This window comes from Hyalella azteca, unplaced genomic scaffold, assembly GCF_000764305.2.
Source record: "Hyalella azteca isolate HAZT.00-mixed unplaced genomic scaffold, Hazt_2.0.2 contig10319, whole genome shotgun sequence".
In the NCBI taxonomy this organism is placed as follows: Eukaryota; Metazoa; Arthropoda; class Malacostraca; order Amphipoda; family Hyalellidae; genus Hyalella; species Hyalella azteca.
Genome location: NW_025940363.1, coordinates 1 through 13,076, shown reverse-complemented (window position 1 = coordinate 13,076; position 13,076 = coordinate 1). Strand labels below are relative to the sequence as shown.

Sequence of the window (13,076 nt, the reverse complement as noted above, 5' to 3'; positions counted from 1 at the left end):
AAATGGATTGTTTTTATTGAAGGCCTACAATTTTATTGCTGCTGGTGAGCTTATTGGCATTCATGGTACTTGTTAACAGTTATTGTTTTATGAATAAATCTGTTCTCTGCATAGTAGTTTGCACCCAAATCAACTTAGTCAAGCAACTGACTGATTTTGCAATGGCATATTTGAGTTTTTGATACTGCCATCACAAATTCTGATGACATAATTTGATACTTCATGGTTGTTTTAAAGTTGTCTTAGAACTAAATTGAAAATATTAATGAACATGTATATTGTTTTGTAGATAGAATACCTGTGTCCAGTGTTAATTTTTTTAAATGTATTTTTTTTCCTTCAGAAATTATTAAAACAAAGTTTTTCTACATTTCTTGCTAGCTTATACAATGCATATTAAAGGAACTACATATGACAACCCTCCTGATGAAGATTCTACATTGCTCAAGAAAAAGCGTCAAAGAATCAAAAAAGAGAAAAAAATTATCAAGCGTCAAAATAAAAAAACTGCCATTCAGGATCAGACAATTTCCAGCTCATCTGAAGTAAGCAAGACATGTTATGGTAGTAAAAAAATTTCTCATCATTCAAATTTTTTTGAAATATTTTATCTTCTCCTGAATTTATCCCATGTCAGAAAATTTAGAACCTTAAACTTTTTTTAATAAACTGAGTTTTAATTTCTTGCATGTATTTCTATATTACAGGTTGCTGGGGAAGATAGTCATAATGAATGTCCTGAGTCAGCTGAGCCACAACTTATCAAGAACACCAGGCAGGAGAAAAGCTTGGCCTTCTCTGCACTCTGGAACAACTACATCCCGATGCCCACCATGCTGGCCAGACAAGATGGCTGGTACCTTGAGGTATGAGCTTCCTTTGCATGCATTATTTCTCTACGTGACTTTTGATATGAATTATGTATATAAATAATTTTCTGTTTTGAATTAATTGACTTGATTGAACACATCTGAACTTTGTTTGTGATTGAATTATTTTTCATTTTCTTACATTCAAAAATATATTTGATGAAAATGTTGTTAAATTTTGAATTTTTTTGTGTAGTATTGACTTTTGAAGATTTCCTTCTTCTGTTACAGATACCAATAGAGGTATCTGCACCTAAAGCTATAGTCAACATAGAGACACGAACAAAGTTGAAGGAATTTGCAGCGGAACTCTACAAAAATGAGCTTGTTCAGTATGAGAAATGTACGTATCAATGTTTAACTACTTACGGATTGACTATATTTCTTATCAGCAATTATGCTAAATACTGGCTTCATTGCTTTGTCAATTCCTGCAGTATTTTCATGCTCACTTTATTGTAGTTTTCCCGAGTAAACCTGTTCTTTAACTGTGGTGATTAAAATTGTCTGCATTTTGTTAGCAAATCACAGAGTTTCCATGGAACAGGTTCTCAAATTTACCCAAGACATTTCTCTAGTCCCTTTTTAAATATTTAATTATTTTATTGTGGTAAAAACCATCTGCTTGTGTTATCTTCATAAGACATATTTTATAATATACCATGCATGTTTTTAGCCAGACATGTCATACACTAATGCTGTAAATGTGCTTTTTATCGCATTTTCTCATTTATTGAAAAAATGCATGATTGTGCTCGCCATGTCCGTCTGTCCGTGCCATGTCCGTCTGTCCGTCATGTTTTCGTCGACGAGAAAATGCGCTCTCTGTCACTCACTGCAGTGAGTACTGAGTTATATTTTTTTCAACTATTTGTTTAATTGTCCAGATGAGGAGAACAGCGGCGACCGTGATATCCGTTTCCGGCGCCAAATTTTTGCCCAGGGCGCCATGAAGGACAGGATAACGGCACACATCTTGCAGCTCACAGAGTGGCCTGTCCAGTCATTGAGTCACTTGGCCAAGCTGTGTGATTTTGTGTCTGCAAATAAAGAGAGTCATCTTAAAGAAATATTGAGTAAGAACTCAGTACAATTTTAATGAAAATATCCTCTCCAGCTCTGACTTTCAAATATGTCTCTTCTTACCTCAGGGATGTATGAAGTTGTACTTATTGAGAAGAAATATGGTTAGACTTTTATTATTGATTTATGAGTCATGCTTTTGCTAAGAAATACTTTTGAATATTCTGAAATGAATTTTGTTTAATAAGAGAATCAATAGACCTTTCAAAAATTTTGTAATTATCATGTTTTTTACTGATCTTTCATTCTTGCTTGCAGAAAGCTTGACGGAGGTACTGAACAACTCTCTGTTGCCTAAAGGTTTAGTAGCAAAACAATTTGAAGAGCATGATTTTAAGAAGTTCCTGCAGCCTCTCATCACAACGGACAGGCAGAAGGCGTACACAATACTCATGCTTTGGTACTATGAAGACCAGCTGAAGCTTCTCTATACTCGCCTTGTAACTGCTCTTAAACAAGTGAGAGTTTGTGGCAGTGTACCTACTTCTTGTTAATATAACAAATATTAATAAACATGATGTCTTTCTTCATGAAGTGTAAACTGATACCTATAAAGGTGTTGTAGGACATTTCTTAGTAGACATATAATTGATAATAAAAATAATATAGTCTTTGATTTAATATTATATTGGTTTTATAGTTAATATATTTGCTATGATTTCCTACCTACTGCTACGTTTGCAGTAGTGATAAATGAGTACCTGGCTTGTCCAGGGTGTTGTGTAATGCAATCAAAATGGTTCTGGCGGGTCAGCGAGCCAGTGATGGTCGTAGAACTACCAGTGGTACCAAGTGCCTGGAAAAACTGACCTATCACCTGCTAGAGTTCAGTTTTTCCGAATTAAACTTGAAATTTGCTCCTTTAATGACTTAAGCTTGAAATTAAAATCTTTTCGNTAAAATTCAATAAAATGAAGCCTTTTGTGGCTGATACCGTGATGCAACTCTCTTCAAAAAGAACGCTTCATTTACAACATAATTTATTTCAAAACTGACCTATCACCCTAGTCGCCACTACCAGGATGGGCAATTACAACAACGTTTGCAGTAATGCTCATAATTTTGCAGGTGGTGTCGTCTGGTAGCCCCTCTGCGAAGCTGACGGCCGTGCAGCTGCTGCTCCAGATGCTGGGTAATCATCCTAAGCAAGAGACTGAGATAATCTTGCAGGTAATCTATCCTGGTTTTACTATTTCTATTTCATGGGTAGCATTTTTAGCAGAAAGATTAAACTTCAGCTAAATATTGCCTGTATATTTATTTTAGCATTTTTACTACAGGTTATACTGCCGCATTCATGCCTTATCCGCCGATTCATGCACATGGGTTAAAATTGGCTATGTATTGTGACAAAATTTGTTTAGATAATTACTTCAACTATTTTGTGCATCAACCAGAATTTTGACTAATTTCATTCACACCTTAAAAGAAGTTGTGCTGCTTTGAAAATTCAATATTGCGTTCGCGTATTTTTCTTTATAAGATATAGAACATGCTGGCAGTCTTGAAAATTAGTAAACTTCTACTCCGCTTCTTTGTTGGCAGTAAACGCGGTACTAGCCGGTCGTGATTTTAATTGGTGTTCTTGTTTTGTTTAGGTTGTTACTTGATCAATTATGATGTCAAAGTTATACGTAGGTAATCTACCTACCGATGTCACAGAGGACGCTCTAAGAGAGCTATTCTCTCAGCATGATATAGAAGACTCTTGCTTGAAACTTCTCTTGCATCAGGTGTTGACCAACAAACTTGGTGATTTGGATAAATCGGTGGCCAACGCCGTCATCTTCGGAGTGCGCAATTTGATCATCAGGCGACCTGCTCTCAAGAACACGCTTGTCGACGTCTGTGCAGAGTTCCTCTTCAGGTGACATATTGTAGAACACGCTTGTTGACGTCTGTGCAGAGTTCCTCTTCAGGTAACATATTGTAGAACATGCTTGTCGACGTCTGTGTAGAGATGAAAAAAAACATGCATACACTAAGTCTATGGCCACTTTTTGCTAACTCTAAAACAAAACAAAAATTATCTTAGACATCAGCATTTGATCCTTAACATGATTACTGAAACGCTTAGCTGTTAAGGATGAGATTAACGTGTTGTTTCTTCACTTGAATGTTTTGTGACGTGCAGACCAAACCAGCGCAAGAACACCCAGTTAAACTGTATCCAACTTCTGAAAGACGTCTTCTTTACTAAGGATGACGTGGGCCTCGTGCAGAAAATGATCAGGCTTTATTTTGGCTTCTTCAAAGCCTGCACTAAAACTGTAAGTTTACTTCTAAATCGAGTTATTGCATTGAGTATAAATTTTGTAACTTCTGACTTCTTGTTATTGTGTTAATCCGATGAAAATAGTGTCAATAGATCTAGTAAATATTAGCCTTCAAGGATCATAACAATACAGGTCCGAGAATCACTTATCTAAATCACATACTTAGTAAACGTGTTAATCTAACACACTTATTCCATGATACACTCAATTTAAACCAGCGCCGGATATGTGTGCCTCACCCCATATGTGTGTTATATCATATATCCCTCGAGTGAGGTTGTCTCAAAATATTTCCATAGTGAGGTTATATCGCAAATCACCATAATTAAGTTTTATTAAATATTCCCTTACGAGGTTACATTAAATATTCCAACCTTGAGGTTGTCCCCGAATGTCCCTATATTGAGGTAGTATTAGCAGTTTTATAGTGAGGTAAATTAGTAATCTAGTATCTTCAAATACTCTATTAGTCATGTTTTATGAAAAATTGTTGAAGTTCTATTCAAATGTTGGAGTTATATGAGATTGTAAGAGAGTGTCTAAAATATTCTTGTATGGAAGTTGTTTCAAATATTCTGTATACTACAAATATACTAATATTTTATACTACAAATATACGTTTTACTACAAATATATATTATACTACAAATATACAAAAATTCTTTATACATAATGTACCTATTCTACCAAGTATTTCCATAATTAATTTTTATCAAATATTCAAATAATGAGGTTGGCTTCCTTCTATATTCTCAGGGTGAGGTAGACGGTAAACTGATGTCAGCGATATTGCGGGGCCTGAACCGTGCTTTGCCCTACGCTACGAACGCTAAAGGCAGGGAAGGCAGCAGCTTCCTAGAGGAGCAGTTTAATATGCTTTACAAAATAGTGCACTTCACTAAGTTCAACATCAGCGTGCAAATTCTGCAGCTTCTTTACCAAGTCCTTGTCAATATGAACCCTGATGGAGCTTTGCCTGAGAGGTTAGGTCAGGATTATGACAGTTTATTATTATTTTTACGATGTCGTTAATTGTCCATATAATTGAAGTGTGGCCAAATCCCGCTTTAGAACAGGAAATAGAGTACTTATCATTTTATTTGGTTCCTGTATTTATTCGAAAGCTTTTATGTTCACATCACTGTTTACAATAACAAACCTACTTTATTCATCCAGTAGTTTTCAGATTCATATAACCATGTACATCAAAATAGGTACTCTATTTATCCCTTAGTTTCTCCTATTCCAATAACTATTGAGGACAAGGTACTTTATTTATCCAGTAGTTTGTCATATTCCAATAACTATTGAGGACAACGTACTTTATTTATCCAGTAGTTTGTCATGTTCCAATAACTATTGAGGACAAGGTACTTTATTTATCCAGTAGTTTGTCACGATCCAATAACTATTGAGGGCAACGTACTTTATTTATCCAGTAATTTTTCATTTTCCAATAACTATTGAGAACAACATATATTGAACATACTTTATTTATCCAGTAGTTCGTCATTTCCCAATAACTATTGAGGACAACATACTTTATTTATCCAGTAGTTTTTCATGTTCCAATAACTATTGAAAACAACACACTTTGATTTTCTCGCAGTTGATTACCCAGTAACTATTGAAATCTAACACTCAGATATGAACGCGTGCTGTATGAACGGCTGCTGTGCCCCGAGCTCAGCCGGTGTGCGGTTGCGGGGGCCTTCCTGAACGTCGTCTTCAAGACCATGAGTCGCATGCAGTGCCCCCAAACCCTCACCGCCTTCGCTAAGCGTCTTCTTCAGGTATTAATTTCAGTAATATTCTGGATCCATACTTTCCAAAAAAGTTAAGAGATCGTAAGTTCATCAGCCAATCATTGACGGCCTTTCAAGCAAAATCCACCAATCATAGACAATAAAATAGTGCGTAAGTACTTACGTTAACTTAGCAGCGAGTTTTGAAAGTATGGCCCCAGATTTACATTATAATACCTACATCATTTCTGAGGAGCTTTTTCCGTTTGTCTTTCGATCCTTGTTTTCACTTGGCATAGTATTCCATATATGTTGACTTTCGGGTGACAAAAACATGTTTCCAATTGCCTTGAGTTGCGAATCGTAATTTTTAAACGTAGAAAGAAAGAGTTGCAACTAGGTGCTCAGTTTACATTCCATTTGGTTGTCACCTAAAATAGTTAAATCTTTCGAGCAAATCTTTAATCCTGCAAACTTGAGCAATTTTATTCAAAACGCAGAAGCTAATTATTTATGCTTATTATTGCCTATTCAGATATCGTTCTATCAGCCGTCCCACTTGGCCATCGCCATGGTATTTGTGCTACGGGAGACTGCGGTTGACAACGCGCTCTTACGGGACTTTCTGAGGAAAATTGATGCAAGAAAACCGACAAGGCTGCCGTCTGCTAAAGCATCTATGCAGGCAAAGAAGCCTGTTGTTAGAAATAACTCAGCTGGTTCTTACGCTGAGCCTGACGAGTTTTTTTATGATCTCGATGTTGAGGCTAACGACAAGGTGAGTCAAAAGAAAATATACATGAGCAAGATTTTCATTGTAAGTACGAATTGAATTATGTATTATGATGTCATTTTTTAGTATGTTAGGAGTCAAACTTATTTTTTAATTTCTCTAATTAAATATTGTCAAACATTAAAATTTTGCGGCGCTCTTTCCCCTTCTAAATGAGTTGAAGTGCATTTTTCAACACAAAACAAAAAATAGGGAAAGTATTCGTTTCACTCGTCATGCCGGTCACAATTTCAATTTACTGTGTTACATCGCCACGTTCTGTTGTGCAGAAAGGTAGCACATCGGCAGGGAGAGGCAAGAAAAACTCGTCCCGCTTCCCTCACATGGTCGGTAAAGTAGAATTGAAAAAGAGCGCGTCTGACGACCGCGAGTCTGGCAGTGCTGGCCAGCGTCGGCCGACACGTAACGACGAGCCAGTCGCGTACGACGCACACCACCGCAACCCTAAGTACAGCGGCGCCGACACCACGCAAGTCTGGGAACTGCGCAACGCTTTGGTAAGAGAACTCGCTCAGCATTCAACTCTTGTACATAGTCGTTTTTTATCTTTGTTGTTTTTAATTTCTCTTTTTTGTATTCACTAATTTTTTGGCACCTTGATAACAGAACTAGCACGGCCTCCGACTGTTGTACCTAGTCGTTCTTATATATTTTAATATCTTTGTTATGCCCACTTTTGAACTTTTTCTCAGTGCCCTCAATATGTATTGTTCTGATTGTATAAGAAATATTATTTTGATAATATCCAAAAATCGATCAACACTCGACCTATTCACTGCCGCGGTCACTAAATTATAAGGATCTTTGACTCGCAGCATAAGAGTAAATGTGTAGTGTGTGTCATGATCTCCATTTGTGGGATCAATATCAAGGTAAAATTTGGGGGAAACTGTTGTTTATTTGCCACAAATCAATTTTTTCTCACTTGTGTCATGTAGGAAAAAGGAACACAAGGAAAAAAACTATTGGTATTTATCTGCTTTACTTGAGGTAATTATGACGTAAGACTCGGTGTGTGAGTTAAAATTGAGATAACTGCATGATAATTTGCACGAGACATTTTTCTTCGATCAATAGTGAGTGTTGAAAAGACTCAACTTATTCAAATAATATTTGTATGACAATTTTAGTTTTAATAACTAACAATCATGCCTAAGAATACTCGTCATTTAGTCGCACGACCTGTCACTTTACTTGGCCACCGTAATTTCCTACTCATTTCATCTCTTCAAGTTCATGAAATGCTAATATCAGCAGATTGACAACCCTCCGCATTATTTTTAATTTAATATGTAATGCCCTCTTTCAAGGTGGTTTAGATAATCATCATAATAGATAATCTTTGTACGATATTATGAAAAAAAAAATAATAATAATTCACTCTTGAGCAAGAAGGTTGTTTAATGAGTCCTTTGTTTTTACATTTTTTAATATGTCCATGTCAGAACCACTTCCACCCCTCGTTGGTGGCGTTCACCAAGAATCTGGTGGAGAATGAGCACACGAAGTACGCTGGCGACCCTCTCATCGACTACTCGCTCATCAAGTTCTTGGACAGATTCGTAAACAAGGCTCCCAAAAAAATTACCAAGACCAAAACAGGTGACTTGTGACCAGAGGTTATGATCCAATGACTATTACGTCCAGTCATTAAGTGTCCATTACATTATTAGTCATAAAGTGTGATTTTATTCGAGGTTACACTACAGCATTATCAGCTTAAAGTATTATTTATTAGTGGTTACACTAAGGCATTATGAGCCATGAAACATGGTATGTTATCGTCAACTATGCTGAAATTAGTCAAACTTTCATTGAAGTCTGAAGAGTTGGCAAGGATGCTATTTAGAAAATCAACTCTCTGATTTATAAATTCATTCGGCAATTCAATATGTATCTTATTAACCATGAAATTGCTGGAGCATTATTTTTTCTTAAATTTCTGTTGTTGAAGTTGTCCAACCTGGCTGTGGCCATTGAGGATTTATTTTTATTATTGATCTATTCAACTTAATTCAATAATTAATTTGAATTTCATTTTAAATAATATATTGGCCTATTTAATAATTAATTGGAATGTAATTCAAATTATATTTATAATAATTTTATTACGTTCAGGCGGAGGCGCGGCAGCACTGGGCGCCAAGAGCGCCTACAGCGGCGACAAGAAGCGCACGTCTTGCGTCACTTCAGACTACTTCCTCAGCCTGCCTGAGCACCGCGTGCCTGCAGACGCCTTGTTCTTCCACAAGTATGTCTTGATAACGTACCAGTTTGTTCCTAGTGCTCTATCACAATGTTTTTCAATTATATTGAAAAATTAATGACCGCGACCCATGAACTTTCTTGCCACAAGTTTGTGTTTTTTGAAGCCCTCTCCCTTTACTAATTATCTGGCACAAGTTGCGTAAGTATATTACGACTTGTTACGTATTATGACTTATTATTGAATTATTGTCTGTGTTGTTGACGTACTCTTCTGCTACTGTCTGATACAAACTAATGAATTATCTATACGTGTATATCTGTACAGTCCTACAAGGGTTAAAGTATTCAAGTTTTTATATAATTAGTCTGTTTAAATTGCAAGTTCACAATTTAAAAGCAATGAATACGCCAAGTAAATTCGTTAGCAAATTCGTAAGTGGGAAACTTTTTCATGAAGATATGGTGAATTTACTTGGTGTTGTCTTTGTTTTTAAATTTTAGGTTAAAGTATTTAATCATAACACTTGGTAAACGGATGCAATTTTCGTGCAGATACTTCACATCGCACAAAGCCAGGTCTTCTCGAGCCGCCAAATCGGAGCAAGACGACGACGAGTGTGAAGATTTGGACGAGGAAGAATTTGAACGCTACCTTGAGTCGGCGGCGGGCAAGAAAGGCGTCACACAGAACCCTTTCCAGCACGACGACGAGCTCGACGATGAGTGGGACTTTGCTGCCAACGCTAAGGCTCGTGGTAACAGAGGTGAGCTTAGTGAACGTCATCACAAGGGTCAGCATTGCTGGTCACTTAGACCGAACATTCACTATTTCTACGCTGGAATATTCTGGAAGACTATGAACATTTACTATTTATTTATCTATAATTAATTAATTATCTATTAAAGCGTAATCATCACACAACTGCCTGTGCAGTATTTTAGTTCATAACTTCCTAGGTTGCGTCTTATTTCCTAATTACTTTTTACATCTTTAGTTTACACCGCATGTCTTAGTGTAACGGAAATTGAAGAAAGGAATTCATGACATACAAATAATTTGATTGAGGAATTGTCGTGATTCCTCATCGACATAAGCAATAAAATCCATCCTGAAAAAAAAAACGAAAGAATTTGAGTTTAGTGTCTCCAGGTTACTTCTTAAGAAGAAGATCAAATTATCTTGCAGAACATCGAAATGATTACTCATATATATCTTGTAAAAGTTTTGCAGGTTTTTATCTTATAATTTAATAAAGTCTGCCTCATTAGCTTAATGACTAAGGTTCATGCAGGCTTGTGTTTTTTTTTATGTTTCAAATCACAAAGCTGCAATATTTAATGCTAGTCTTTCTTCAGATGATGATGACAGCGATTTAGGATCGGACGTCAGTGATGTTGATGAAGAGGAAGAAGGCAATGAGAACCAGAGTGATGACGCATTGAGCTTCGATGGGGACCAGGATGATGTTGAGGATTTGAATGATTTGGATGATGAAAACTTCAGTGACGATGACTCGAGAGATGATAGTGGCGACGATTTCAAGGATGATGACGAAGCAGACTTCGGCGACGAGTTTGATGACTTAGACGATGCTGAAGACCACGGGCACATGTTCCTGGACGATGAAGAGATGGAAGAAAAGCCCCAGCAAGCCAGGAAAAAAATTGAGAAGAAACTCAAAGCCGTCGCTGATAAGAACAAGAGAGCTAAGCAGGCAATCAAGAATGAAAGGGTAAGGGAAAGCGCACAGGCTGAGAAGAAAAACAAGAGCGTTAAGAGTACATCAGACAAGAAGAAGAGCAGCAAGAGGAAGAGGGATAATGATGAGTGGACAAGTCTTGATGGCAATGGTAAGGGCAAAATTGAGAGTTTCTTTTCACGTGTTAGCATGATGTGATATATGTTATTTCTAAACCTTTTTTTTTATTTTCAAATATATTTTTGATCCATTCATAAATTGCAGCGCATCCAAAGTTACAAAGCCCGGTTTGAACAAATTCTCTGACATTGAACTCATGTCTCTATTGTGTATCCTGAAATAAATAATTATATCATCAATATAATGTTCGCCATTATTCATTAATGTTCTATCTGAAAAAGTAGTTCCTGATCTATTGTTTTCCAGAAGCGGAATAAAACTTTTTTATTCATGATTTTTATTGCAGATTCTGGAGATGATTTTGGCCTAGACTCTCGCAAGATGAAGAAACTGGATGACATGGTGGTGAGTTGCTTTAATAGGACCTGTCTTGCCAGTTTACTAGAAGTTTTTACTGAGATACGTTGAACTTATTCATACTTCTACGCATATTCAACTCTACATTAATTGAACGATCATCTCCACTTTATTGCATTAGATATTTAGGAAATCAATGATATGATAATGATGCACTACTACAACATTTCTTTAGTGATTACTTGGCCACAATATTCACAGTTTGGTAAGAGGAAAGAACGCTCAGCGCGATCCCTTGACGACATGATGATGGATGCTGATGAGTTCACCGAGCTGCTCCAGAGCAACGAGATCCGCGCGCCTGCCATCACGAGCTCTGACTTCGTCAACACCTCTGGCATTAGTGAGTCGCATCTCGAATTATTGTCGTAAATCCAACACTCTGATTCCTCTGGATCAAATATGCTAGAATGTGTGAATTCACTCTGATTTGTGTACAACAATATGTCTGTTGTGTCGATAATTCATGGTAGGCCTACGTCCTCACAAAAATTTACGACATATAACATTCTATCAATGTTGTTAAATAACAGAAAAAATACATCACATTTAGTTTTTGGAATTCAATTTAGTGGTGATCAAAAAAGTTACCATAACATACGTGGAAATTATTTGTAGTTTTCTGTCGCAGTTCACGTATTGCTACCGACTACACAGATACTTCGTACCATGATAAGAATCTATACTAATCTATATCCGTCCACAGGTCAAAATCAACTGAGGTGGGAGAGGGCGCATGCCAGTGACCGTCTTAACATCAAGACTAAAAAGTCCGTCCGCTTTAGTGGGTCCAAGGTAGCTCGCTCGAAAGCCAGAAACGGGAAAAAAATGTCCCGCAACTCCAAGTTTGAAAGTGCGCGACCAAATCGTGGGGCACAGCGTTCAAAGAGAGGCAGAAGATAAAATAAAGTGAGCGAGTTATTGTTTGTTTTATTGTCCACCTCTGTATTTTATTTATTTTTTATTGTAATTGGTTATTTTTTCGAATTGTGTTTTATTTCGGAAAGTTTTTATAACTAGCCCGCCATAAATTTTTTTTCAATTAAACCTTATGCTTCCTGTCTCTCAAGTGGAGAGATTTAAACGGTAAACATGTGCGCAAAATGAAATCAATTCATAACATGACTTTAAAATTGTAAGTGTTAAGAAATTACGTTCATGTTTGTAACTGAGGTAGAACAACACTCTCGGTGTAAACTATTCTTGTATTTCCGTTGATAAAGAATAATTTTTCGCCAGATTTTTCTTCAAATTAACGTCGAAATCAGTTCAATGTTAATAAAAACTATTAACACTAACCTACGCGGTCTCGACACTAATTTCTCACTAATCTCTTCAAAAAGTTACAACAATGGAAGTTTTATATAAAAACCTAACATAGTTGTATCGGCGCTGATTAAATAGGCTCATGGCCTATCGCCTATTCTTGTACTTTTCTAGACTTGTTAACAGGAGATTTAGAAACTGCCCTTTTAACCGATTCATTTCAAAACTTAAGGTAAAAATGCTACTGGACTTTTTATTTAGTTCAACTCTAATTACCGTGCAATTCGACGAGCCCTAACGAAAGTATTTACTACCAACTTCAATTCTCATCATCATATCATTTACTTATCAATTAGTAATCGTAGTCATGACCTAGTTTTATCACGTAATTTTGGCAGTCTCTAGGTAGTTGGCACCCATGGTTGAATTAATACAAGGTTGACCCACGGCGACGACGATTTTTTCGCCGTTCTGCGCATGTCTCGTGTGACGTCAACGTGGGCCAAAAATGTAAACAGTGGTGATCGACACGTTGTTTTTGTGCCATATTTGAAATGATATTAAAAAAAATTGACCTCCTCAAAATGGCACAAAAAACT

At 36.6% G+C, this 13,076-nt stretch overlaps 1 protein-coding gene across 1 annotated transcript; it reads left to right on the top strand.

Moving 5' to 3' along the window:
* Positions 1-333: 333 nt before the first annotated feature.
* LOC108675531 (ribosome biogenesis protein NOC1-like) lies at positions 334-12,132 on the top strand. The gene is made up of 19 exons (XM_018163551.2): positions 334-545; positions 708-866; positions 1,101-1,212; positions 1,757-1,945; positions 2,211-2,410; positions 3,021-3,122; positions 3,686-3,819; positions 4,087-4,222; positions 4,985-5,211; positions 5,874-6,021; positions 6,509-6,751; positions 7,036-7,263; positions 8,212-8,368; positions 8,885-9,017; positions 9,527-9,738; positions 10,331-10,825; positions 11,141-11,199; positions 11,413-11,554; positions 11,918-12,132. The coding sequence occupies exons 1-19, from the start codon at positions 390-392 to the stop codon at positions 12,112-12,114; spliced, it is 3,429 nt and encodes a 1,142-aa protein (XP_018019040.1). The 5' UTR covers positions 334-389; the 3' UTR covers positions 12,115-12,132.
* The last annotated feature ends 944 nt before the right edge of the window (positions 12,133-13,076 follow it).